This window comes from Zonotrichia albicollis, chromosome 4 (genome assembly GCF_047830755.1).
Source record: "Zonotrichia albicollis isolate bZonAlb1 chromosome 4, bZonAlb1.hap1, whole genome shotgun sequence".
In the NCBI taxonomy this organism is placed as follows: domain Eukaryota; kingdom Metazoa; phylum Chordata; class Aves; order Passeriformes; family Passerellidae; genus Zonotrichia; species Zonotrichia albicollis.
In genome coordinates this window covers 71,013,552-71,041,518 of record NC_133822.1, presented here as the reverse complement: position 1 = coordinate 71,041,518, position 27,967 = coordinate 71,013,552, and the positions used below count along the sequence as shown (strand labels likewise).

General features: G+C 40.5%; 2 protein-coding genes across 2 annotated transcripts in view; both read right to left on the bottom strand.

The window, feature by feature from the left end:
• DERA (deoxyribose-phosphate aldolase) overlaps positions 1–14,177 on the bottom strand; it is a 44,674-nt gene extending 30,497 nt beyond the window's left edge. The window contains exons 1-5 of the mRNA XM_005481864.4: positions 14,018–14,177; positions 5,946–6,043; positions 4,032–4,179; positions 3,280–3,375; positions 1,562–1,696 (exon numbers count right to left, since the gene is read on the bottom strand). Coding sequence (XP_005481921.2) covers positions 1,562–1,696; positions 3,280–3,375; positions 4,032–4,179; positions 5,946–6,043; positions 14,018–14,048 — 508 coding nt within the window. The 5' untranslated portion in view covers positions 14,049–14,177. The remainder of the gene's footprint in view (positions 1–1,561; positions 1,697–3,279; positions 3,376–4,031; positions 4,180–5,945; positions 6,044–14,017) is intronic.
• Positions 14,178–16,081: 1,904 nt separating this feature from the next.
• STRAP (serine/threonine kinase receptor associated protein) lies at positions 16,082–23,325 on the bottom strand. Its single transcript, XM_005481866.4, has 10 exons — positions 23,097–23,325; positions 22,082–22,217; positions 21,282–21,363; positions 20,951–21,023; positions 20,246–20,342; positions 19,197–19,334; positions 18,693–18,829; positions 17,904–18,053; positions 17,330–17,395; positions 16,082–17,027 (listed from the first exon to the last, which is right to left on the bottom strand). The coding sequence occupies exons 1-10, from the start codon at positions 23,206–23,208 to the stop codon at positions 16,960–16,962; spliced, it is 1,059 nt and encodes a 352-aa protein (XP_005481923.1). The 5' UTR covers positions 23,209–23,325; the 3' UTR covers positions 16,082–16,959.
• Positions 23,326–27,967: the final 4,642 nt, after the last annotated feature.

The following is a 27,967-nucleotide window of genomic DNA, read 5'->3' as shown; positions in this document are numbered from 1 at the left end:
GCAAGTAAATTCTATCCCTGCAGTAGCTTTTTTTCAAGATCACATAAACATGTGTCACAAACAGATTCAGATGCATAAATAAACTTAGGAAATCATTTAAAAATAATTTTAATTCTGCCCTTGGTGAAAACAACCATATATTTATATTTTGTATTTTATTTTTATATTTATATAATATAAACAATATATTTATATAGTATATAAATATATTAATGTATAATATATTATATATAAAGAATATAGATAATTGTTTATATTATATTTCATATATACAATCATGTATATTTAATATATATTTATATGTGCATGTATAAATACATATTAAAACATATTTTTAAAAAAATATATATATGTAAAATAAGGATGGCTTTCAACCTTGTCAAGACTTCAGTTCTGGATAAAAGAATATGCACACCAAATTAAAAGCCATCCCTAATTTACTTATTTAGTAAAGTGACAGCTTTATATCACATCCATCATTGCTGTGTCTGTGTACTCCTCCCTTGTAATTTGTGACCACAAAGAGTAATTCATATCCCATTCATTTCAGTCATGATCCAAACTCTCTCTCTGAATCCAAGGCCTGCATTTCTCCTCTGAGTTCTCCTTCATATTAAAAAAATAAAATTAAAACATTCTTAAATAACTAAGACCAAAAGTATGGAGATTTCAAATACTACAAAGGAGACCAAGATATCACAGCAAGGAAACCAGTCCTGAAGACACAGATGCAGAAACATGTGGGGTGTTTTGTTCAATTCTAACTGTTAATTACAAGAAGACCAGAAAACATGATCTATTACCATTATTTCTGTTATTTCCTTAAATAAAGTCAGGTACCAGGGCTTCATTATAAAGTCTGCCAAGCAAATAGGATATTCTGGCACTGCATTATACAGCTAAATGGAAAATTCATTCCAAGACAATGATGTGCCTACCTTCACATGGAGATTAGTTATAGGAGCACTGTCAGCACTTAAGGCAAGCCATTCACAGTACATTAAGGATGCAATTAGAGCAAAAACCATCTTCAGCATTATTGTTCCTACTAATTAGTAGTAGTCTACAGATGCCAGAACATCAATAATAATATGAACAGTCAATTTGTTCCCTCAACTTACAGCAAAAAGAAAACAACTAGAATGCGTGTTTTCGTCAAGAAATGAAACATGTATATTTTAAAAGGTATCATCTACATTAGCAGTCCCTTGGGCTTTCTAAGAAAACTCTTCAAATAATTAGGGTTTTACTTGCTATTTTTTTAATGCTGCATACAAAATCCTCTAAAGGCACGGAGGGAATCGATCTGAATTTTCAAACCACAAAGTCATTCTGCCTGCCCAGCCTGCCACAACTTCCAACAGCATTCTTCTCAAAAACTGCAACCCTTTGTCATAATTTCATTAAATACTTTTTATTTAGCTCAGAGCCCCAGATTACTCTGAGGGGAAAAGACCAAATTCTTCAAGGATTGATGGAGAGATTTGGGGAAGAGACAAAGACAGACCCTGCATGTGCATACAGAAAGGTTTAGGGTTTTTTAAACTATTTTTTTACTTACCTTCCCACTGGCCAGTCAGCACCAGACTCCTGCTAATGACAATGTCAATCTCTCGGGCCCCATATTCCACTGCCAGCCTTATTTCAGCCAGTTTGGTCTCCAGAGGAGTTTGTCCAGCTGGAAACCCAGCAGCCACTAGCATGAAAAGGGTGCAGGTAGAAGGAAGAAATGTTTCATGAAGGTGTTAAAGTTTTAGAAATCAACAATAAAATTGAAAATACCAGTAATACACCAACATTTTTGAATGTTATTCTTTATTTTCATACTTGCCATGATTAAAAAATCTACAAGCACCTCATCTTCCTCTCTCTTCATCCACGAGAAACCTTAGCTCTACCCTCAAAAACCCATGTCCAGCAAGGCAAGTGCATCTTGTGAAAAGATCTTTCACATGCCTTGATGTTTTCCAGAACAACCTAGATAAAAGCACAATACCTATTGCTTCCAGCAGATTGAGCAAACAAGATCAGATATGATGCAATATATACATTTTTAATTTTCTCCAATTCTTTTAAGTAGTATCTTAACTTAAATCATAATAATGTTGTTTAATGGTTAAATCACAATATAGCAAAAATTGCTTTCAATGAGTTCTATTTAAGACGATGTTTATGATGGTTAAGTACAAAACTCAGAGGTAACTTTGGAAATGGAAAAAATAATGGCTTTGTCAGAGATTGTCTGTCTCTCTGACATATAAATGCATTTAGTACGTATTTTTCCCCTACACAACAACGAAACAAGAACAAAAAATTCACATGTTTCTTAGCATTTAACACCTGATCTAACTTCAAAATCAGCCACTGCTTTGAGCAGGGGGTTGGACCAGATCACATCCAGGGCTGCCTTATAACCTGAATTGTACTTCTTGTCTCCTGCACATTCAGGACTTTTGTCTCATGTGTGATGACTGGAGAAGAGCTGACCCTGTTAGATTTTGGGTGTGAAAGTCTTGAACCTGTGACTGCTCAGGAGGGAAAAACCCCTGTCTCTGCTCACAGCTTCCCTGGAGTCAGCCTGCAGGATGTGCTGCTTTTGGCTGCCATAGTTACCCTTACTGTAGCGGGGTTTGGATTTGGATTTGTGCAGGAAACAGCCTTGGCTCTCCAGGGATGGTTTGGTAAGTGCAGAGTAGTGCCAGCACAGAATCAAAGCTTATTTACGAGGCTTCTCTTGGTGAGTGAGCTGGAGTGCACAAAAAGGCAGCTCTTATCTGAAACCACAAATTTTCTCACGTTTACTCTTCCAATTCTCTTTTCCCCTCCATCCTGGAAGTGGCTGTATGAGTGAGTGTGTGGCACACCAGTTGCTGCCTTGAGCTAAACCTTGACACAGGATTACACTTAAAAGCCAAACATGATAGGGAAAATAAACCTTTATTAGAACTCACATCATCACCATCATCATCTGCTTAGTGTATACTGACACTTGTCCAGCACTCTATCTCAATTTCTTCTGTCCAGGTGAGGAAAACACTGATATATTTTAAAGGACTCTTTGAAGAGCTTCCAGTAAAAAGACTTGGCATTGCTGATAAGCCTGAATTTGGAAGACTACAAAAGATTAGACCAGAAGAAAATCCTCCTTCCATTCCTTTCCTTACACCTATAACCTTTACACCTTACTCCCTGACACAAAAGCAAGTCCAAACCTCTGGATTTCTCTATGTATTTTATAACATCAAATTATTTAATGGGATATTTTCGAATAAAGCTTACCTGAAGCCACTGGTATGTTACAACCAGCAGCTTTGAGGGTGTCCACAGCATCAGAGACTCTTGCAGGATATACACAAACTGCTGCAGCAGTGATACCTGCAAAAGCAAAAGCCACAGTTTCCTTTTTCATACAGAGAACTCCACCTTCTCCATGAACACTGCATTGTCCTCACCTCTCACTTCTCACAAGGATTTAAGCAGCACACCAGGGATGTCTGTTATGTTGCTCAAATGGTCCAGGTAATTCTTGTGAGGTTTCCTCCCTCATATTCTTTCATCTGACCCTTGGAGCAAGTCTGCATTAGCAGCAGTTAAAACTCCAAAGTTTTTATTGACAGACTCACAGTTTAATGCCAACACAGTTAAGACTTGATCACAGTTATGCTTGATCAGCAAATTGCTGCAAGAGGAACTGCACTGCCAAGCTCTGCTCTTACTTGTGGAGCCAGACTGAGCCCAGCAGCAACTGAGCAGTCTTTATGTTAATGCAGCCCTCCTGCATTTCCAGCTAAAGTGCTCTTCTCTCCAACTCTCACATAATTGACCTCATATTTTATACTTCAACTGTCTGAAGAGTCCATAAATCCAAGTTTTTAATAAAAAGACTAATCTTTGATATTTATGGCTTCAATCAGAGGCCTGATTCCCTTTTGGTCCAAGCAATGGACCAAGGTCCTTTCCAAAAAGTGACAAAATAACAAGGAAACACAAACGTTTCCTCTAGAAAATACACACCCCAAAAGCCACCATACCTTTATCATGCATGTCCAAGGCTTTGAGCAGATCCTCTCTGATGGGGTGCTTTGCTTTAAAACACAGCCTTTGAACGTTTGAAGGGGTATCATCACCTGAGAGAGTGGTGAGGTCTATGCAGGTGACAGCTTTCAGCAGCCAGGCTGCCTGCAAAGGGAACAAAGCAAGGAATGGAGCATTTCTGTTTGCAATTCCAAGGTCAATCTGCTTTAGAAGTGCAGGAATCAGGAGTCTGGCTCTCACTCTGACAGTGGGGAAATGTATAGGATGTAACACATAAGCAAATAATGGCTTAGGATAGACAGGCTGGTAGTTATTTGCTCATGTCTTCAGCAGTATTTAATGATACAGAGGATACTTCCTCAAAAGGATCCACTTCTTTTTGTGTGAATCAGGAATAACAAACACCTCTAATTTTGGTGCAAAAAACACCCCCAAAAGCAAGAGGTAAGTGACAAGGTTAAAGCACTCTTTAGATGGAAATGCTTCAGAATTTTAAAAGACTTATTAATCCAAGAATGGAACAGAAGCATAGCTAAAAATTTTATGAGCTTTTTTTTCTGAACAAAAATTGAGCTTAAGACATTATTTTGAATTATGTGTTGAAGGTCTTCCAGAAAATGCTCATTTACAGTGATGACTTCCCTCAAAGCTGACTTCTCTTACAGGACACTTGTACAGGGGGAGAATTTGCAATAGCAATGGGGTAATGAGTCATCGCTGGCCTCTGTTAGTCTAAGCCTGACTGATTGTTTCTGCTTCCTCCTTTCATCCTATAATTGTTTGAAACTAGAAATAGTTTTATGTTTCTTTTACTTGGATTTTTTTTTATCCTCTGTTTGAGGGAATTTTTATCTCCTCTCCTATGACATGAATCCCAGTCATCAAGACAAATGTAGACAGGGGGTTTCAAGAACTGGTATAAACTTGAGGGTTTTTGAAAGGGTTTTCCAATTGGGTATTTTGGGAAACAGGCTGCAGGATTTGAATCTGCAATGCTGCTCACGTTCAAACATGTACAGGTCCAAAATCACCTGTGTTAAGAAAACAGCACATGACTGCCCTGCTGTGACAATGTTCAAACAGAGGAGAGATGCTTCTGACACCCTTCAACTCTTTTGAACAACTTTTTAAATAATTGATTATAATTAAATGATTCTTGCTTTGTTCTGTTACATTCCACTCTTAAGATTGATCCTTCATCATTTCCTTCCTCCTGCTTTCAGGTTTTCAGCTACTGTTGCACATAAAAAGGTTGCCCAGAGTGCAGAGAGGAGGCATCCCAAGAATTGTTTGCAAAACAATGGTGAACGGAGAAAAAGTTTGTCTTTTTATACTAAGATGGACAATAACCAACCATTTACCTTATCTCAGCAGCTGAAAAGTCAGTTTTCATAACATTAGCGCGCTCCTTCCCCCCACCAAATGCCACAGGCAGTCAGGATTTTTGAGTTTTAGCTAAAAAAAACTCGTTAAGCAATGAAATCACACACGTTGAGAATGTTTAAGCAAAGAAAAATCATCCAGGTAGGTCAAATTTGACAGGGACCATGATCATATCTTACAGCTTTAAAATTAAAAAATAAGAAGGCAGCATGCAGAGAAGTCTGTCTGGAAAACAGAATAAATGTGGAAGGATAGTAATACACAATTTAATCCACTCATGAATAAAGATTACTTAAATCCATTTGCAGTTTTGCCAGTCATGAGTTATATGGTTTTTAACTTGTTTGAATAAATGCATCACCTTATTCCATCCCATCATCATCAAATACAAATTACTAAAATAAGACATGGACAAGCACATCTTTTAAGTTTACATGTATCTTGAAAAAAATTCAATATTACAGCCTGGAGAGGGAGAGTGACTGCTTTAAAAATACAGGAACAGAATGCATAAGAAGAGCACTTACTTGCCAATTACCTTTCAGAGTTTTCCATTTTTTAATTTGTTCTGCATGCCTCACCACTGCAGGTCGATTCACATACACTTTTGAGATCCTGCCAAGTTCTGGGGAGAGAAACAAAAAAAAAAAGCCTCATCTATTTCTGTGTTCTTTTAATATATGGTGTGGTGCTTCAGAAGAAAGCTGTAGAACGTTTGGAGCCTCTAAAGAGAGTGTTGGGCTTTCATGTCCTTCTAATGGCTTGTGTTCTTATCACCAGTCCAAAATAACCTCAACTTCTGCTAGGGGATGATCTGTGAACTGGATATTTCACACAGCATATTCTGTGTGCCATTACAAGTGAATTAACTGAGTGCTGATGAGACAGAGACACTGCCTTGTAAACTTATAGTTAAGTTTATTATACATGTAGCATGAAAAACAAACAAACAAAAAACCCCCCTACAAAACAGCCTTCTGCCACTGCTTGATGGCTTATTTCTAGATTCCAGAATTCCCAAAGAGCAGCAGATGCACAGCATGTACTAACATAATGAAACTGTCTAGAGTCAGAAGAGCCAAATATTGGCCACTGCTTAACAAAGGGTGACTGACTGAAAAAGGAGAACTGAGGGTTCGGGCTCTTGAAATCTTTAAATTTCTGCTTAGTATGGTAAATCCAGAGTGTATTTTTTAATATTAACAAATACAGGCTGCTCAGAGTACACAGGAAAAAGAAACTGGAGTGTCTTTAAAATCTCTCACATCCCAAAACGTAAATAATTCTTGTAAATACGGATGTACAATTTTCCATGAAAATAACATCAACAATCATTAACCACCAATCATCAGCAAATCACCACCATCAATCATCAAATATCACCCCCAGTTAAGGTCAGAATATGGACATGGGCACAGACAGGTACTAGGAGATAATAATTCTGGGTGACTGAATTTGTTAAGAGCATGTCACTCTATGAATCTTCTTTACTACGGTGGTAAATTGCATTTCCCTTGAGCATATTGATTAAAAAAATGTTTAAAACTCAAAAAAAACCTGGTAGACAAAATCACTAATTTTGTACTGAAATCTTATACTTTTTTTTTTCTTCCTACTGAATAGCTTTAATAGCCAAAAAAAGTAGAAAACTAATATACTAGCCAAAGTATGTGTAAATAAAAGCTTGTTTTCCTAGACTTACAAAAACCAATTTAGGGTAAAGATGACTCAGAGGAAATGCAGGACAACATGAAACAGCTGAGGAAAATCTTGTTTTTGAGCATAAGTAAGCTACCACTGTCCTATTACCACATACAAACTATTAGTGAATGGTACCCACAAATTGTTAGCTAAAAACAGAACCAATAAATCAGTGAAGGAATTTCAAAGGGATCCTAAGGATTTTATGGACTTTTTTAAGAGTTTAGCATCAGACTCACTGCATGGCAACAAGGAAAATGGGGAGCTTGGAAAGTTGCAAGCAAGTCAAACAACAAACCCCTGTTATTCTTCCCAATTTCAAAGCCACAGGTTTATCCATTCTGTCCCCAAAACAAGGAGCTCAGCTCAGCTGACTTGTAGAATGAAATTGAGAAAAAATTGCTAAAAAAACCATGGCTACAAATTTCCTCCTTTTTTTGCCTATCAGGATATATTTGACAAAGTCCATGGGGGAGGAAAACACACATAAATCAATATATAGAGGAGGGACACACAAACTCTGTGTTAGGATTCTTCTGCTACCTGTGCCAAGCGCTGAGGTAGCATCACTTAATCATAATCCCATTTATTATAATAACTTTTGAACCCTCCTGGGTGCACAGTGACCTTTCAGCCCCTTTGGAAAATGTTCTAAAACCAAAGGAAGCAGTTTAGATGAGGAACTCAGCTTCTCCCTCTCTAATAAGGATCCTTTCAGCTGGTCTGCTCTAACCTATTCTTTCTACACTTTTGAAGACAATCAAGAAAACCAATTAGTAATTGATTTATAAAAACAATTCTTTGGGAGAAGAAGACAGTGGAGAAGTAAAGACATGAAGGTAGTGTCCAGTCTGTTAGGGAAAATTCAAGTTTGAGATGAAAATTTAAATGAAAAGTCACAAATTTCGCCCATGAGTAGGTTAATTCTTAATTAGCAACTGTTTGTAGAGGATTCAGTCTGACAAAGCTATTGTATCTACCCAACCTGACTCTTGAGCATCCTGACTCTGGTCTAAGCAATCTTTTTAAGATGTTAGAGCCCTTCACACTAGATCAGCTTAAAGGAAATCAACTATAAATCCATTTGGAAAAAGGAAAAAAAAATTGGAGAAAAGATGTGGAAGGACAGCGGAAGTAGAAATGAGCTACTACTTTTGCTTTGCCCAAAGTCACCTGTGAAAGTCACCAAATATCAGCTGATCAGCAATAGCTGACTGCATGTTTTTTGCAAATAGGACAAAATCCATTGGTTTGAGCCCTTTTCACTGTCTGACACATTTTCCCCTCTGTTTTCAGGCACTCAAGGTCAGTCACAAAGGTACACATGGCAACTCACCAATGTCCAATATCTAATTTTTGTGCATGGGATGCAAGAGTCCCTGCAAGACCAAAGAATGTGGATCTCCAGGTATTTTTTTTGAGTGTGGGAACTCAAACCACAGAGCACAGCACAGGCAGAAAATTTATTTAAAAATGTATTAAAAAAAAAAAAAAGAATAATTTAACAAAAAATCAGAACTCCATCCTTTCTGTACAACTTAATGTGAGACATCATGCAGCTTTTACTACAGGAAATAAAATGGTGCAATGAAAATGGCACGGCTAGGAAGGACAAAGGTTCTGGTAATGTGCAGCAGCAGATGGAGACTTCCATATAACACAGACCTTTTATTCAAGCCCATTCCTACATTAATTAAAGCAATGGGTAAGTGAAAACAAATATGTCTCAGCATAATTGTCTCTAAATAGACTTTCAAAGTTTGCCATGTGAGGTCTCATCAAATCTTTAGATCTAAGTGCCTTTATTCAGAAAAAACCCTCACAATTCCAGCTTTTCTCTTTTTTTCATTAAATATCAGAATAAAACCATTTTTTTGAAATAGAACTGACTGCCTTTGGATTCTCCCCCTCCCTCTCTCCCCCAAGCTTTATGATTTAGTATCTGGCTAAGGAAAACTATATTTAATTAGGCTCATTAACCTTGCAGTGTGAACATGTCTTTTTTTTTTTTTTTAAATAAGTCATCTGCTAGTCATCTGCACAGTCATGTGGCTTCAGGGATAAAAGTAATTAAAGCAGTTACACTACAGCTAATTAGCCAATATTCTGTAATCACTCTTCTAGTTTACTTTTTTTCTCAGAAGACATCTGAAAAAATCATATTCAATTCCTTAACAGGAAATTCATCTCCTCTCTTTGAAGAACACGAATCCAAAAATACCGAGCATTTCCTCAGAAAACAATAAATAAAACCACTTCATTAGGATAATTACATAAATATCTAAGCTTCCTAACACATTCCTCATGAAACAGACCAAGCTTTAGAGAAGCTTTAAAAAAAACGTGTTGATGGCATCCCTTCAGATGGCGAAACAGAAAGCTCAAGAACCCCCGAGGCAATAGTTTCACAAGCATTTTTAGGCAGCACTGCTCCCAAAAGGAGCTGCCCCCCTCAAGTGGTTATTTCATTTTGCGTGCCAGAGACAGCATGTGTGCTCCTGCTCTTACCATGAGCACACCATCAATCGGGGAAGGGAAGTGATGAAAGCTGTTATTTCGGGAGGAGAGACTCAAACTGTGTCCTGAGGCTTCCCTGGAGAAAGGAGGAGCTCAGCTGGACACAGGCTGACCCCAGCTGGCCACACAGAGCTCAGCAAAGCCACTGAAAGGACAGAAAAGGCTTTGGGATATGGTCTTGTTACAGCTGTCCTACCGTGTAAGATGTTTAGAGATTTGGGGGTTATTCAGCTCTGTCAAGACAGGAGTTGAAGTTATTTTTCCAGAGCAACACTTGATAGGGACCAAGAGATCTTTAATTTCATGCAGGTCTTCCTTTATATGACAGAAGTTCAGTCTCCAAGTTATCAGCATCCAGATACATCAAAGCATGAGCCCTGAACTAGAAATCAGCTCTGCTGTCTTGTGCCATCAGTGAAATGACACAGTGCTGTCCATGGATCACACAAAATGGATCATGGTGTCCTCCTCCAAAGCACTTTGGGAACCACCAGCAAGCCTTTCCTCAGGAAGTGACACAGAGCATCAGGACCTGGCTTCCTGCAGGCCCAAGTTCCCTGTTGTTCCCTCTCTTCTTGAGACATCTCCTCACCCCAAAATCCCAGCTGTCCTCATGTGGTCCTTACACCCATGAGTAAAACAGGACTCTATAACTGGCATAAAAGCCAAAATAAAACAGTTGCAATGAAAATCCATGTAATTTCTGATCTGTACCTGCCTTTCCCTCAACAAAAGAGTTGATTTGGTCACTGCACGCAGTGCCTAACTTATTTCCAAGACAATCTACTTGTCCTTTAAATTTGATTAAAATTACCCACCAGATTTAAAAGGTGATAGAACAGTGAAGAACCAGAGCCACAGTACAGGTTAAAAGCAGCTATTAATATATTAGAACAGAATTTTGCTGTTTTGAAAAGGGATGTAACACTTCATTATCTAAATGCCACTAACCAACAGGCTAGCTCTCACATGTAGATGGCTCAGAAATACCAACTATAATTAAAAATATATAAATTGAAACATAATGAATGTATTTTTGGCCCTTCAGCTAGAGGGTCTAAGCAACACAGAGAGATAATGGGGTTTTTTAAGAATCCAAGAACATTGCAAAACAACTGCAGGTAATTACTCATTGCTCAGAATACACACATATGTGTGTGTATGTGTGTATATTCAGACATACACAGACGTAATAAAACATATAATTGTACAATAATTTGGAAGACCTTTGAAGACCATTTGTCCTGGGCAATGCAGCATCTCAGCTCTGAGGCTGCTGAGAGCTTTATTCAGGTGTGTTTTGAGAGTCCCCAAGGATGGAGATTGCAAAGCCTCTCTGAGCCCAACCTGTCCCAGTACCTGACTGTTCTGCCCCAGATTTTCTCTCTTATCAATCTCTCTTTCCTATTGGAAAAAAACATATTTGCTGGGAATGCCCCAACGAAGGCAGGAATAATGAATCTGACTCCATGTTCTCAGAAGGCTAATTTTTTATTTTATAATACTATATTAAAGAATACTAAACTATATTAAAGAATACAGAAAGCATACTTACAGAAGGCTAAAAAGATAATAATGAAAACTCATTGCTCTCTCCAGAGTCCTGACATAGCTTGGCCCTCATTGGCCAATGAGTTAAAACAACTCACAGCAGAATCCAGTAAAACAATCACCTGTGGAAAAACAATCTCCAAACACATTCCACATGAGAACAACACAAGAGAAGCAAATGAGATAAGAATTTGTTTTCCTTTTCTCTGAGGCTTCTCAGCTGCTTAGGAGAAAAATCCTGGGTGAAGGGATTTTTTTTCAGAGAATGTGAATGCCACAGGAAAGAGAAACTGGGCCCAATATTCCATGTACATTCCAAGTGCTGGAGAGAGGGATGGTCCCTGTGTCCCCAGGTGTCTGCACCCCACAGTTAAACCAAAGCAGCTGGCATTTCCAAAACAGATACTCACTGATATGTTCTAATATTTCATTGTGAAGTGATGTTAAAAATTACATCTGATACTCTTCTGAAGCATGACAAAACATTAAACATCTGGGCTGTTATAACCCAGGGCCCCCCAGAGCAGAGCACGAGAGGCAGATTCATTCCCATCCCTGCAGGCATCGTGGTGAACCCCAACACAAAAACTCTGCAAACAGTCCTTGTGGAATGGAAAACTTGTAAAACTCTTTGTCCAGCTTCTTTGCACCACTCTTGGATGGCAAATGCATCAGTGCATGAGGCTGGTGAGCCTCTGACTGTGCACATCAGGGTCTTTTCATCTGTGGAACGTGCACTGTTCTTCATTCCAAGGAAAAACCTTCTTCTACTAAGGCACAGTGATGGATACAAGGGAAGGAGATAAGGAGGGAAGAATCAAGGAATTTTACACCAATGTATTTATTTTTTAAAAAAATCACACAGGAAAGCACTACATGCCACGATTAGGGAAGAGTTTGGCTTGTCGATAGTAAACAAATAGACCCTCTCTAATGGCAACATCAGAGATCTCCTGCTTTGATACTGACATTATGTAGCAAGCACAGACACAGAAAAGGACACAAACAATATATTTTTAAGTAAAATACATTTTACCACTAGATGTCCCTGTTAGAAAACTCTAATTTTGCACAAAGCTGTGTGGGAAACAGGACAAATCACCTGAATTAGTGTTAAAGCTGCTGGCACAGGCTTGTAAAACCTTCAAAATCTGAAGTGCCTAAGTGACAGAAGCAGTGAGTGTTGCTAACAACCATGAAAGATAAAGGTAAGGGTTTAGCCTGTTCTTTCTGAGTATTGCTACCAGCTAAGGCAGCACTAAGATATGTTAAGTGTTGTATTTAGTACACTGCTGTATTTCAGATATGTGTTTAGAGGGAAGTACAGTTCTCTCTTTAAAGCAGCCAGCATAAGGCAGATGCTAGAAGTTGCCACTTAAACATGGTGACAGCCACACCATTGCCTTTTCTACCCCTGCCCTGAATATCTAACACAGTTCATTTTGACCACAACTGATTTAAACAAAGATCCCTGGGAAGGGATGCCAACAAGTATCAGAACTGAGCTGATTTCACCTTCAAGTTTCTGGATGCCCCACACATCAACTAACTTTAGGATTGAATTTACTAAGAAAAAGCAGGACACACCCCTAGTTTAAAGTAACTGGGGTGTATTTGCAGACTTTTGTGCTAGCTGTTTTTCCTAACAGTGATGTTTTGTCAACTACATTATTAATGTTTGTTTCAGCTCTTCAATTGACTGCAGCTGAAACTCACCTGTCCCTACAAGCAGCCTATCAAAGAGGACATAAAAAAGAAATTAGACAGCTCACTTTTGAAGGCTGCAACATTTCCACAATTTCAGTGAATGGAAACACAGCTCTCACTTGTCCATGCGCAGGCTAATCATTTAAAAGTGCCTGTGCTTGTTGTCATGACAGGCACGTGATGGCACAATCTCCTGAACTCTGCTCGTGCCAGCTGTGAGACCTGCCTGTTCCACACCAGCTGGCCTTTGCTCCCCTTCTTCCATGAGGCCACCCCTGTGTCTCCTCCACTTCATTGTCCACCTACTCATAATGACCAAATTATCACATCTTGGAGGAAGTCTCACCGTTTCAATCCATCCCACTGCTGCAGCTGGGTTTTGTTGAGGAAGCTGTAGCACTTTGCCCTTCCCCAGCAATGAGGAGAAAGGCAGCTCCAGCCAGGAAAAGGCAGAGAAAGCCTTTCTCTGGCTTATCTCAGGCACAGCCACCTTTCAGGCCCAGAGACCAGCTGCAAACACCTGGAAAATCCTTACCACTCCCCAGAAAGTGAGCAACAAGAACGATCAGAGGAGGTGGAGTCTCGAATTTGCAAATCAGAGCCCAAATTCAGTGCTTTTAATCTCTTGGTGGGGAAAGAGGAGAGGAAGAATCCTGTGAGAACCAGAACGGTGTGCAGGAGAGAACCAGGTCCGGCTTTGTAACAGGACCAGGGCTGTGGGGCTGTCCTACAACCTCCGATCCTGCAGGTCCAGATTTGTGACAGGACCAGGGATACAGAGCTGTCCTGCAACTTCTGACCCTGCAGGGACTCGACCAGGGCTCAGAGCTGTCCTACAATCTCTGATCCTGCTCGGAAACCTGAAGCCAAAGCCATGTGTGACACGGAAACTCGCGTTTAACCCGCAGTCTCAAAACCTCCTCCCTGTTCCCCGTCACGGGATGTGTCAGAACACTCACAGAACCCCACGGCTGTTCCTATTTCGGCTTTTCAGAGGAACGCGGTCCCGCAGCCGTCCGGGGGAGGCTCGGCTGGGTTCGAGGAGCCGGGGCCCGGCACCGCCCCGCTCCGCCCGGGCCTCCCCAGCGCCCACCGGGGACCCGCGGCCCCGCCGCCCCCTTACCCAGCTCGGTGCCCGGGTTCCGGCCGGCCATGGCCCCGCTGTCCGCCCCCGGAGCTCCGGGCAGGCTGCGGGCCCGCCCCGCTCGGGCAGGAAGCGGCGGGGCCGGGCCGGGCGCGGAGCTCCGCCGCCGCCACGTGGGGACCGCGCCGGGCCGGCTCGGCCGCGCCTCGGCCCTGCTGCTGCGGGCATGTTCCTTTCCTCAGGGATATTCTGCTCCTTTGGAAACGCCGAACCTGCTCTTGGGGATGAGTCAAAGCACTGTCCATTCAAGGAGGAGCTGGTGCCACACGTACACACGGGGTTAACAAACCTGCCAACCTGTAAAACTTCTAGTGGTACCCATAGAATGAAATCCTGGTGACAAAGCCACTGAAAACTTCATAGCCTTTGCGTTTTTTCTAGATCTGGAAAAAATCCATAAAGTTTCATGAAAAATACATTGTTTATATTGTACATAGTTAATATTGACGTTTAGATGTAACAGTTTGCAACTGAAAGAAACCTCAAACTCACCACGGCATCGGGTAAAGCAGGAAAGGGCCATAGCTCTGAAACATGAGGACACTTTTCCTTTTTGCTTTTCCCATACCCAAAGCTGCATGTGTGCTTTGAGAAGCAATGGTTTGAAAGACAGCAGTCACTCTAGAAATATAGATACCATTTGCACTGTGTACTTTAGCAGTCCAAAAATTACAAGTTTTCAAGTACTTGTGGTGGTACATCCTCCTCCTCCTTTTCCAGGCCGCACTGTCATCTAAGAAACACTTGTGATGCCTTGGCCTTGACAAACAGCACTGGGCTCCCTCCTCTCGTGCTCATCAGAAACACTGTCTGCTTCCAGGAACTGCTGCTGTCTAGGGAGCTCTTGTTTTCTTTCGCAACAGCCTTGGAAATTATTTTTCTTGCCGGAACGGCACAATGTTCCTGTTCCCACACTTTCACACTTTCTAACTGTGTCGGAGATGAAACACTGTTACCTTAGATATCTAAGTAAGTTGGGCTTGTAAGTAAGGTTAAGTCCTAAATTAGGTTGAATGCTGTTAGGGATTATTCCTCTGTTAAATTGTTACGGTAAATTTTTAAGTTGGGTTTAAGTTAAGTGCTGTTCCTGTTAAATTGTTAGGTTTAAGGTAGAAGTTAACATTACTGTTAGGGTTGAGTGCTGGTAAAGCCTAGAAGCTTATTTCTTTTTATCCTCACCCTCGCTATCCTTTTGCCACTTAAACACACACACATATCCCTCTTAACAGTACTCAGTTAATTTCTGTTTTGACTGCCTGGATTTTTTTTGGTTTTGTTGTTGCTTGTTTTTCCTTGGCGTGCCTAAACTGTCCTGTAAGTAGTAGAGTGAATCTTGCCAATGAACTTTGTTGTCCTGTTGTTTAATATTAAATTTGGGTTTTGCTGGTACCCTTACTGGTGATTTTTCAAAGACTTATTCATAACAGTACTTCAGTTTTGTTGGGTTTTTTTCATTTCTTCCAGTATTTTAGTAGCCATTACTAAGTATTAAGTTTCTATGACTATTATCTGTTTAATTTTTATGCATCCCAGAGCAAGCCATAAATGCAGAATGAGGGACATGCCATTATGGTGTACTTGGGAACAACTAGGTTAACAGCTGAACTTGAGGTTAAGTTTTTTTCCTCAGTTAAATGATTGTGAGATTCTATTCCAGATCTATGAAATGCTATAGAACCTACTGCAAATACGGAATAAAACTCACAGCATGCAAGAAGTTTCTCCATGGAACAAGGTGTTCAAAAACGCTCATTTTAAACACATCCAATTTCTAAATTAAAATTTTTATGCTCAGTACTAGATATGGAGTCCTCATAAGCCTTAGTGGAATTGGCAAGACTGAACCATTTAGCTGTAAATCAGAGCTGTTTGTTTTTAGAACAAAATTCAAACAGGTAATTGCAAATAGGTATAGTCTGCAAAAACAGGACAGTAAGGACAGGTATGAATATGAAAAAAAAAAAAGGTATGTGAATAAATACACCTCACAGAATGCATTATGTACAGCTTTCAGCATAACATTAAAGGAAATGACAAGTGGAAGAATGGCAATTATTTTCTTTAATGAAGAAAATATGATTTGTAACCTTGAAAGAGTAACTTTTTTATCCAGTCTGGAGGACTAAACCCAAGCTTTACACAGATTTGCAGCCAGCCTCTGATATTTTCATGTACAACCAAATACTTTAGGCAGCAGGTTAATTTAGGAATTTTCACTGTTTTTCTTTTTAGAGACTCGTGTTTACATTCAAACTTGAAAGAATAAAAAAGATACAAAGCTTACAGATCAAAGAACTTGCCACCCTCTGTACCAACACTAAAACATTCTTTTGCTTTTTCTCTGTATAGTACAAACCCAAGATGCCAAGGATTACGTGATTAATGCAGTTGCTTTTCCATTTCATGAACCCAACGCTCAAAAGTAACGTACGAGTTTGGAGAGGCTTTTTATTTAGACAACTGAAAACAGTTAAACATTCAGAAGCAGCATACAATGAAACGAAACCCGAACCAAATACTTTTAAGTACATAATCCCTTCTTTTCAACTAGAGCCAATTCTTCCAACTTCCAAGAAAAAAAAAAAAGGTAAAAGCCATTGTATCTCTTCTTTGTAATAATGAAAACACACTACAATGAGTCTAATTGAGATTGGAGAGACTGGATCTTGGCTTGCACACTTCTTTGAAAAGACAGTAGGCAGTTATGCCAAAAAGCCAGCAGAACTCTACTACTTGTCTTTTGGGTTTTTATTTGGATGCTGAGTTCTCTTACAGACAACACCTAGCCAGTTCCACTGCATTCTCATCAATTACTGCCCATCTTTGCCCCAGGGAGGGAGCGCACTCTGGAAGGCTGCTGTCTGTCACTGCTCACTTGATTTAGTCTCGCATGTCCACGTGTCACATAACAGCTGCAGTAATCAGGCTTTCACTTCAGGAGTTGAGCTGTACACTGTATCTGAGTTTTCAGAGGCGATCTCTTCTGCAACTAAATAAAAAAGGTGTTATTTAATTTCACTTTACATATAGAAACCAAAGAAATGTTGCAGGGATTGCTTAAGAAGCCCAGTTCAGTTTGTTTTCCCATTCAACCTGACCCCATCTGTTCTGCCTGCACAGCTCCAGTCTGACACTTACCACATAATCAATGTCAGGCAAATGCATTCAAAGATCTTTTGAAAAATACCAGAAAGCACTTGAGGGAAAGTACTTCTTCCATACTAAGGAATGCTATTATCTTGACTCTCTTTTAACACTGAGGCAGTTGAAGCTGACAGTTCAGTTCATTACCTATTTCCTCCTCTGCAGTTCCTGGAAGGGTAGTCCTTGCTTTTGCTGCTTCTGCATTCTCCTCTTCTGTAGAGAAAGAGCAGAAAAACAGTCAATACCTTCAGTTCCACCCACCCACCTTAATTAAAAAAAAGGTAATTTCCATGTAATTCAGTGTTGAGGAAAAACACTTGAGCAAGCAATTCTATTAATGAATATCCACATGTTGTTGCTGCCTCCCTCTCCCCAAGCAGAAAGAACCAGAGTACAATACAAATTAAAACTACCATCCACACCTCTTTCTAGAGGAGAGAATTATAGAAGTGGTATCACATATTTCTCACTCTTTAACATAAAAATACATCAGGCTCTTGGCTTAAATACCCACAAAGTGTCTACATTCAGAAAGCTTATGGGTGTGATGTTAACTGCTTACACAACAGCTGCAGAAGTACATCCTTCAACCTAACAGATATGATCAGAAACCCTCAGAACAGAGGAGTCACTGTATGAAACTCAGTATTTATCACTCATGATAGACTTCAAAGGTGCACAAAGAGTTGCCACGTTTCCCCAGGAGCCAGCCCACACTTACCAGGAACTACACACTTCCAAAGGCCATAGGTTTTCCCTACTGTTGTCTGCCACAGCCTTAGTGTTCCATCCTCAGAGCCACTTGCATATAACTCTCCGTCGGGGCTAAATCTCACGCAGTGAATGGGACCAAAGTGCCCTTTGTAAGATTCTGAAGGGAACACGTCAACACTGTCAATGTCAAATTTCAGCCAACAACTGAAATTTAAGTACAAACTGATCAGTTTCTGATACAAAACAGTTTCCATGAATGAATGGGTGTGTCAGCAATGGCTACTTTAGGCATTTAATAATTAAGATATTAATGCTTCATTAACTGCAAGGAAAAAGGTGCTTAGTTATTCTAGACAAAACTGCAAAGCAAGCCAGCAGCACAGGGTACACATGCTCTGTTCCTTCAACCACTCCTTCCACAAACAAACAATTTTAAATGAGGACTGGATCAGTAAGCAAATGGTTTTTTTCCAGAACAAATTTGGCTAACACATTATATTTTTCATAAATTCTTAAAATGGATATATCTAATGAACAGTATGACAATTTAGCATACAGCTATTATAGCAATATAGAATGAGAATTTGTTTTTAAATAGAGGCAGAATTGTTGAATGGATGTTTTAAATAGCTCTAGAATATCTGAGATAGCAAAAAATGTTTCACTCATAACTCTTTATCATCCTCTTACATAGCATGTTCTGCTAAGACCTCATTTGAATACAGTTTCATTTACTGCTCATTATTTTATTAACACCTATTTCAGAACTCTTTATGATTATAGGAGACAAACATACCTAATTCTTCTCCTGTATTATAGTCATATTTATAGAGTTTAAAATCTTCACCACCTGCAACCAAACATTCTTTCGCAGGGTGAAGAGATGCAGAATTGATTGTAGCAGGTGCTTCAAATGATTTAATCTGCTCTAGACTGAGGGAGAAAAGTTTGTTAACAAAGTTCATATTTAAAAAAAAAATCCTGAGAGCAAAGAAATTGGATTCTACTAATCTCAACTGCTTTTCCCAGAAATTAAATACAACCCCACAGAGTTTCTGAAACAAGTTTTGATACTTGCAAATCATGCTTGTCAAGTTAGAAATGAGTTTAGAGTAAGCAAAATAAAAGCTCACACATATAGAACTACTTTCTGGAATATGTTTAAGCATGTAACTTCCTTTCTTGAAACATCATAGAAATGCCAGTTCTGACAGCTTGGTGACTCTGGCCTTGCACAGCCAGTTTTTACCCACAAGACACCCATGACTACACCTGTGAAAATTGGGAGTTGTGCACTCACGTTTCTGCACTATGAAAAGCAATAGTCTTCCCATAGGTTATCACCAGTATCTGTCCTTCTGGAACATACTCCATGCTGCTCACTGACATTGCCACATTTAGTGACTTCACCTCAGTCATGGTACTCCGGTCCCAGAGGCTTAAAAGGAAACAAAAAGGGAAAAAAAAGACTCAAACTTCCGTAAATCAAACAATTTCCACCTCACATCCATGGCAAGACCTGCATCAAAACAGGCACCCATCAAGCAATGTCGTTTTATTCCACAAGTATTTCAGATCTTCCATGGCTTTATCTGCATTTATTTCACCTAGGCCAGGCTTAACACATATTCTCTTATTTAAAATACTTTTACCTTTGCAGCTTAATGCCACAACATTAAATGGTATATACACTATAACTACTCAGTGATTCTCCTGGAGATTAAAAATCTTGATTTAAGTCTTCTAAGCAACAGACTTTGAAGCAAGGCTTGAAGATTCTATTCTGTCTTTTTATTTCAAAAGACAAAGAGGTACTAATCCCAATTTACAGAGGTTCATTGAGGATAATAAAGTTTTATATCTAGCAGTATAGAAGTATCTAAGCAGAAATTAAATGGTGCTGCTGTGACAAATAAAAATCTTTATTCATTAGCTGACTGCTGCATTTCTATTCCTACAATCTGGAGGAAAACAAACAGGACTAGCCTATCTTTAACACTAGGAAAGTGAAAAAGGCAAAGCAGAATTGCTCAGGACAGTGCATATGCAAGAGACCTCATCTATAAATTCTTCTTCTTCAGGATTACAAAAGGCATCCATTTATTCCATGCAGTTATCAAAGACCACTTCTTACCAGGGAGAACACATCTATGAGGAGCACACATTTATGGGGAAATCAGAACTATTACCAAAATGATCTCTGACAGCAGAACAGAACTGTATCAGGCCTGCAGCTACAATAATCTAGGATCAGGTAACCTGTCTTACTTGTATCCTTTTCCAAAATAACATAACTTCATCCTCACACAGAGCATGACAATACAGAAAACCCAAAGTTACTTTTCTTACCGGACAGTTTTATCATCAGCTGAAAGAATCTGTTTGTCATCACTGCTCCACAAGGCCTTTTTAATGCCAGAAGTATGTCCACTGACAACATCAGGTTCTTAAAAGAAAGCCAAATATTTTAATACATGTAATAAAATGAAATAATGTCAAGCTACACAGATTTCCCTCTCCTAGAGACTGTAGAATTACTTCAAGCACTTAGGACTTTATTTGTAGATCTTATTCCAGGAACAGGATAAATGCAAACTGGGTTTCTGATTGCCTTTCAAAAATTTCGCTAGGTGAACATCGATGTTCTCTGGCCTCCTATCAACCATCAACAGGTCAGTATCAACATGACCTTAAATACTCTTAAATATTGGCATTGTTTTTTCTCTCAGATGACTAAATTTTAATTAATTAGTCCAATTTCTAGTGTGTTTGCACTGAACTGAAACATGCTCTGCATGATGTCTCATTCCTGGAAGTGTGCAAAGGGTTTGGATGGGGCTTTAATCAGTCCATAGAAGAGGGTTTGGAACCAGGTGATCTCCAACCCCAAGCAATTCTGGGACCCTTATATACCAAAAGCTTACAGACATTACATTCGTAAAACAACTCTCAACATTGTTCTTAGTGATTCCTAACAGAAAGCAGTCCCTTACTTTCAGCAGTTTTATTGAACTCAAAAAGCCCCCCAAGAGTCAGTTTGAAAAGCAGACCCACCTGCTTCTGGCTTGCTCAAGTCGTAGATACGCAAGAGCTTATCTTGTCCACCTGTTAACAGATAATTGCTATCCTGAAACAGAAGTTATAGAGAGTCAACTCTACTTTGAACCAAAACACAGCCTTTGTCTGTGAGTTAAAATCACAGCTTTTTCTCTCAGACAGCCTCTAACACACTTGTTACATTAACCCTACAATCCTAAAAATGAGCAGCAGTATTTTAGATTATTTACCTGTTAAGATTTACAACAAAAAAGCAAAAAGTAAGTAATAGCAAAACATACTCAAGAGCTCATTTCCCTGGTGAATAAGGTATAAAAGTTTCTCATACCTGTGTAAAATCCACACTTTTGACAATGTGTTTGTGAGCCAGTGTGATTAGTTCATCGCCTGACACAGCATCCCACACTTTGCTAAACAGCAAGAGGAAATATTCATATTTTAGAAGCAGCAGTAAAAATCAGCCTGGACAGTCAGATGAACTTGTAAGCAATCTTTCCTGATACATCATTTTATCCTAAGTGCTATGTTCTTATAAGCTGTAACCTAGTTAGTCAATAAGAATGTTTTATATATTTATACTAGAGCTTTTTTTGGGCCATCCCACCACTTTCCTTTATGGTCTTCTTCAGGACCATGCAAACCAATTAACATTTTAGTTTAAAGATAAAAGGGTCTCTTCTCTGCAACTTCATTAATAAAATTTTCCCTCTACTAACAAGATGCAACTTGCAAAATATTCATTAATACTGTAAACAGCACAAACAACAAAAAAATTGAAGAACTAATTCACTAGAAGTTTCATGTCATAAAACGAGGCTAACTGCTAGATGAAAAATAAAAATACAGCTCTGCTATAACTACAGTGCCAGAGATTAGAGCTGCACAGAAAAGTTGAGTAAACCAGTATAATTAAGCACATCAAGAAGCAACCATCGTTGTTCAGCGTGACACAATTAACTGCAGCTACTTTCAAGAAGGCAAAAATCTAGGTTTTAATTTGGCTAGCCCAAAATAAGCTAACAGTTACTAAAGAGAAACAAATTACTCAGTAATTTAGCGCATATTGTTGTCACCAAAGAGCTACAGAATAAAAATCAAAACACAGACAAAGAAAATTGTATCACTTACGCCGTGAAATCTGCCGCTGCTGTAGCTGCTTTAGTGGCATCCGTGTTCAGGGTGGCGCCCCAAACAGCCCCTTTGTGACCCAGAAATGTGCCAATCCAGTCTCCTGTGTCCCCCTGGCGCAGCATGGGCTTGCCATCTTCACAGAAACAAAACCAGCAGTCAGGTAACACGGTCAAAGAAAGCAGCAGCTTCTTAGAAGAAAAAATATTCCGTTGTACCAGCACATGGAAATACCCCATACTTTACAAAGCCACTCTTTGCAGAGGGGTTCAGCAGTTTAGATGAGTTTAGATGTGCAGCTGTATTTGCTGCATGCATCTAAACTGTACCGACATTCAAATGCTACTGCAAATGAGATAGAAGTTACCTGATAATAGACACATATGATTAAAACATACAGCGATACAACAATGAAGTAGTAATAGAGAGCCTTTCCTATAATCAGTTTTTTCTGGAAGACTATCAAAGAGTTGTTCACACAAGATGTAGAGCTGAACTGGAAGCACTTCAAGGCAGAAAAGGAATGCCCTTTAAAAACTTATGCATGCAAAAGATTAAAATACACATGCACGAAGATAAAACTCTATTCCCACAGTGAGCACAGAGTTCCCACCATGCCGTGTCCAGCAGGGCAAGGCAGCTGCCCTGGCCAAACTGAAGCTCGCTTTAAATCCACAGGCGAAGGAAACGGGAACTTTTACAAACAAACCATTCTGGAGCGCTCCCACCCCCTCAGCAGCCGGGATCCCGACCGGGCGCATGCGGGCACCGACACCCCCGGGCTAACCCGGCAATGAAGCACCCGGAGAGAGCCGGCTGTCCGCTCCCTTCGCCATTCCAGAGCACACCGAGGCGGTGTCACCGCCCCGAGTGGCCAGGACACCCTCGGACCCCCCCACCCGCCCGCCCCACCGGCACCCCCCGGCTCGGCGATGCGCGGCCTACGAGTGCCGGGGCTGCCCCGCGCCCACCCCCGGGGCGGGGGATCCCGAACAAAGCGGCCCGTCCCGCTCACCCTTGCAGGCGCTGATGAGGAAATATCCGTAGGGGGTGACGCCGCTGAAGGCCAGGTCCACCACGGGCCGCGTGTGGCCGGAGCAGGTGAGCGGGGTCTGCCTCATGGCCATGGCGGCGGCGGTAGCAGGGGCCTGGGCAGGGGCACGAGTCCGGCGGCCCGGCGGGAGCGGCGGCGGCGGCAGTGGGGGAAGTGACGGGCAGGAAGCGCTTCCCGGCGGACGCGCGTCACGGGCGGGGGCGCGGCCGCAGCAGCACCGCCCCGATAGGGGGACGGGCCCGAGTTGCCCCTCTGGTGTGATCGGTGACGGAGCTGTTCGTTCCTTATCCCGCTCCGTGAGGGAACAGCTAGCTCACCCCTGTCCCCTTCATCCCGCTCCGTGAGGGTACCGTGCATCCCTCGTCCCGTTCCCTAAGGGAACAGCGAGCTCCTCGCCGTCCTCTGCATCCCTCGTCCCGCTCCGTGAGGGAGCAACGAGCTCATCTCCGTCCCGTTCATCCCTCATCCCGCTCCACGAGGGAATTAGCGAGCTCCTCGCTGTCCCGTTAGTCCCCTCATCCCGCTCTTTCAGGGAATAATGTCCACATCCCCGTCTGCCATCCCGCTTCTTGGCCACCTGGGCACTGCTGGCTCATGTCCAGCTGGCTATCGACCAGCACCCCCAGGTCCCTTTCTGCCTGGCCACTGTCCAGCCACACCGTCCCCAGCCCAAAGCATTGCAGGGGGTGTTGTGGCCAAAATGCAGGACTGGGCACTTGGATTTATTAAACTTCATTCATTAAACTTTAGACTCTGCCCATCCAGAGAGAACTGTTCTCTCTGCAGAGCCCTCCTACCTTTCAACAGATGGACACACGATCCCAGCTTAGTGTCATCTGCAAACTTACTGATGAAAGACTCAATCCCCTCATCCGTGTCATCAATAAATATATTGAACAGAACTGGCCCTTCCTCTCATTCCCTGAGGGAACAGAGACCTCCTCACCGTTCCATCCATCTAGAGGTGGCCATGGTCCCTCAGTGCCCTGCTCGCCCCTAAACCAGCAGCAAGTGACTCCTGCCAAAAAGCAGCCCTTTCTGCAGGGCCAGCTCCCCTCACTGATCAGCCTTTCCAGCCGGGAAGGCGATGGGAAAGCCCTGAAGGATGTAGGAATTTCAGGGATAGCAACACCTGCCTGTTTGGGCATTTTCATGCCAAAGACAAGCTGATGGTGCTGTGTGGACTTGCCCTCAGAAGCGTCTGAGGATGGCACTTGGAAATGTGTCACTGCCCTTACTCAGAAATGAGGGGAGTGGTGTTTCTCCTAACCTGGAATCAGAATGATTGGCAGGATCATCTTTTAATCATCTTTTTCTCTTAAGCCTTACAACTGGGAAAAGTATTTAAATCCTTAACAAAAATTGAAGCTGGAGCTAACGGCAGACTTCTACAGCTTTTTTATTTAAAATATAGGCACCATATTTCACATTCTTCTGGTATTTTATTTTTCACCCCAGGTTTCTCAGAAGTAACTCCTAAAGGTTTTGTAACTTCATGACTCATTTTCAGGCATACTGACACTGTATCATAGATCAACAGTTTTTCCTTTCAGAGCCACAGAGCTGCGTGGGCCTTTCCAGTGTCTTTAAGATTTTCTGGATTTTTTCCAAACAAAATTTTATTGCTTCTACATTTACATTATTCAAAATCTTACCTAAGCATAGCCTCCTTGCTAGAAATGCTGTTTAGGTTTACATTTTTTAAAACTCTCCTGGTAACTGGTGTTGTCAACTTTTTCAGTGGGAAAAAAAAAAGATCCTAAGGGACACTATAAAGAAAAACTTTGTATGAAGTTTAAATTACCTGCTTAGAATTCAAGGTTGAGAAACAGAAATAATGGGGAGATTGTGTTCGGGGAAGTTTACTTTTAATGATTTCATAGCTTTGATTGATTTTGTCTTCTCTTAAATGGAGCATGATTTTCCACCTGCACAAAGCTTATGACATCCACTTAGGAAGGCACAAAATCCATAACAGGCAGAGAAAGGCAAAAGTATTTCAAATTTGCCAGTAAATAGCTGAAAATCAGAAAAGGAGAAAAATTATGGACACGGGAAACCTATAAAATCTAGACATCCCACTAGGCCAAGCAGAACTACAGGGTATTGGAAAATATGACTAAGAGCATATGGAATTAATTCTGAAAATAAACCTGTCTACATTTTTTCTTAACATCTCCAAAGCTGGTGCTAAGCCTAACTCAGCATTCAATCAGACTGTTTCTACCAGGACTTTCTACCTGGTAGCACCTCCACTTAAATAGTTTATTCCCCACAGTCTGAATATGTTTGCTTAAAAATAAAATTCTTAAAAAATAAAACTAATTCTGTGCTCTCAGAGGGCACAACCCTCTGTAGCTACTTTATTAATAGAGGAGGAACTGTGAAATAGGCTTCCATTTTTTTAGGAACTGTGAATTAGGCTTCAGTTTTTCAAGAAAATCTAGACATGGTACAAGAAAAAGAAGGGAAGATGAAAAAAAGTTATTACCCACAAATGGAAGTTTATCAAACTTAAAATAAAAAATAAATATGAGATATTACTGAGTTTTATTGTTTTAAAATGGCAACTGTGTATCATGTTCCAGTGATTGAATTCTGTCAGAAATGTTGCTGACAATAAAGCTGTCTTAGGAAAATGTTATGATGCTACTGCTATGATTACAATGAATAATGCAGAGAGTCAATTAAATAGATGTGTTAATTATATATATTTACACTTCCAAAGACTCCTCTCTCCTCTTGAATGTGTCAGAGTTGGAAATACATTGTCTCGCCACTGAGTGGAGCTCCTTACATATTTATTGGTACAGTGAAGCTCTGACAGAATTCCTGCTGAGAGGTGACCTAGGGATGGTTATTTCAGCTTGTGCCTGGCAGCTGTGTGGACACAGCACTCAAGAAGTTACTAAATGCTTAATACTATAAAATTAATTAGCTATATAGGTAGATGGAAATCTCCAAGACACAGCAGCAGGGCAGACCTCAAATATGAGTTATTTTAATGAATGGTGAAACATTCAGTGTAGTCTGTGTTCACTGATTCACTGATATTCTCCTTTTTTTCCTTTTTTTTGAGAAATGCCGTGCACTAATCTGTACAGCTAATTTAGAGGGGGAAAAAAAGAAGTAAAGAAAAAGAAGAGGGCTTATTGTTAGCGGAAGGATGATGTGTTACAGATGCTGCATGCAGATATGTGAGAGCAATTGCAGAGCGTGTTGCTGGGTTTCCACCGAGGGGATAATTAAAAATGAGTGCCAGCCTTGAGCAGTCAATTATCACTGAGTAACAAGATGAAAGATAAAAGGCAGATGTAATCATATTTCACAAATAATACATCAGTGTGCCTCTAGTCAAAGAGTCCTTTCTACATCAGCTTTTCACATCAAGTAAATGTATTTTTTCTAATTTCCTGCAGCTTCTTTTTAACATTCATCTAGGGAATGTGAGTGCTGGACCACAGATACTCTTCTGGTGGGTGTCCGTGGTAGGACAGTCTACTGCAGTGTATCCTGAGAGAATTTGGGTAGAAACTGGGGATCCATTTCCTTTTCTTGGCTAGTGCAAGTTTGATAGTACAGTTTATGTGTGTGATAGGGCCAAGGGGGTTAGACAGGGAAATGGGATGTAGAAGAATAGGGAAGAGTGTGAAGAGGAGTTAGAGGCAGCAGCAAGGAGGAGAAGTGATTTAGCAGGAGAAATGGAAGCTGGACAGGAGGGGAAATGGGAGGTTTATCAATTGTGTACCTCACAGTTGCATTTGTACCTTTTTTCCTGTCTCTTCTGGTGAGGTCACATACAAGATCACTTCTTTAACCACTATGTTAGTGCCAGGATCTCAAAATGATTTGCTCTTATGAGGAGAACATTGTTCCTAACATTGTCAGGAGCCTTTCCATCTGTCGGGAGGGCAGGGATCCAGCACATTCAGAGCATGTACCAGCCTTAGAATGATAAAACCAATAAGGGACATTTTAAATTGTTTTATCTCTGCCTTAATGGCTTCTCTGTTCCTCAGCCTTCAGGTCCCTTTCTGTCTTTTGAGAGGTAACAGTTGGTTGTTTTGGCCAATGGAGAGGAGAGATGAAAAGGAAATGATTCCTCAGTTTCTATCCAAATGTCTTCAGAACATGGTGTTGCTAAAGGAAATAAAGGAATGTAAAGTAAAAACATATATAATATTATTTTGCTGCTTCTTTTCCAGCCTCATACTGGACCCGCTTGATATCTCCAGCTAGCTAAATAAACATTTACCTCTGCAAAAAGAATTTCAATTCATAATAAAACCAAATCCAGTTGTAAAGCTCTGCTCAAGGAGAATTAAAATCGCCTGTCAGTTTACTTGCTTTCCAGGAAACAGCTTAGCAAAATTCTTATTCTCTAAGGATCATCACAACTGTAATACCTCTCTGTGAGCTTACTGTACTTTAAGAAACAGCAAGACAAATTTACAGGAACAAGCTTTAGCTGAGCTGGTTCATAATTGTAGGCTGCTTTGATGTTTTCACTTGGAAGATTTTTTTCACAGTGCAAGATGTTTATGCTTGCTGTTCTAAAAGACTAATTCAAGCATGAGGCTCTGAAAATCAGCCATAGCAGACAGTCCTGCTATCCCAGGAACCCTTGAACTGATCTGACATAGAAAGGACATTGGGATTTTTTCTTCTTTTCAGAGGTAAAAGCTTTGCTGAAAAGACAGAAGCTAATCCAGGTAACATCAGTCAGGCTTGTTGATAAACCTTTTCCAATCACTTTTTGAACAATCCTGCAGATTTTCTTCAGATTCTGTTTTTTAGCAGTCACTTGCAAATGCAGTTTTTGTACCAATAAT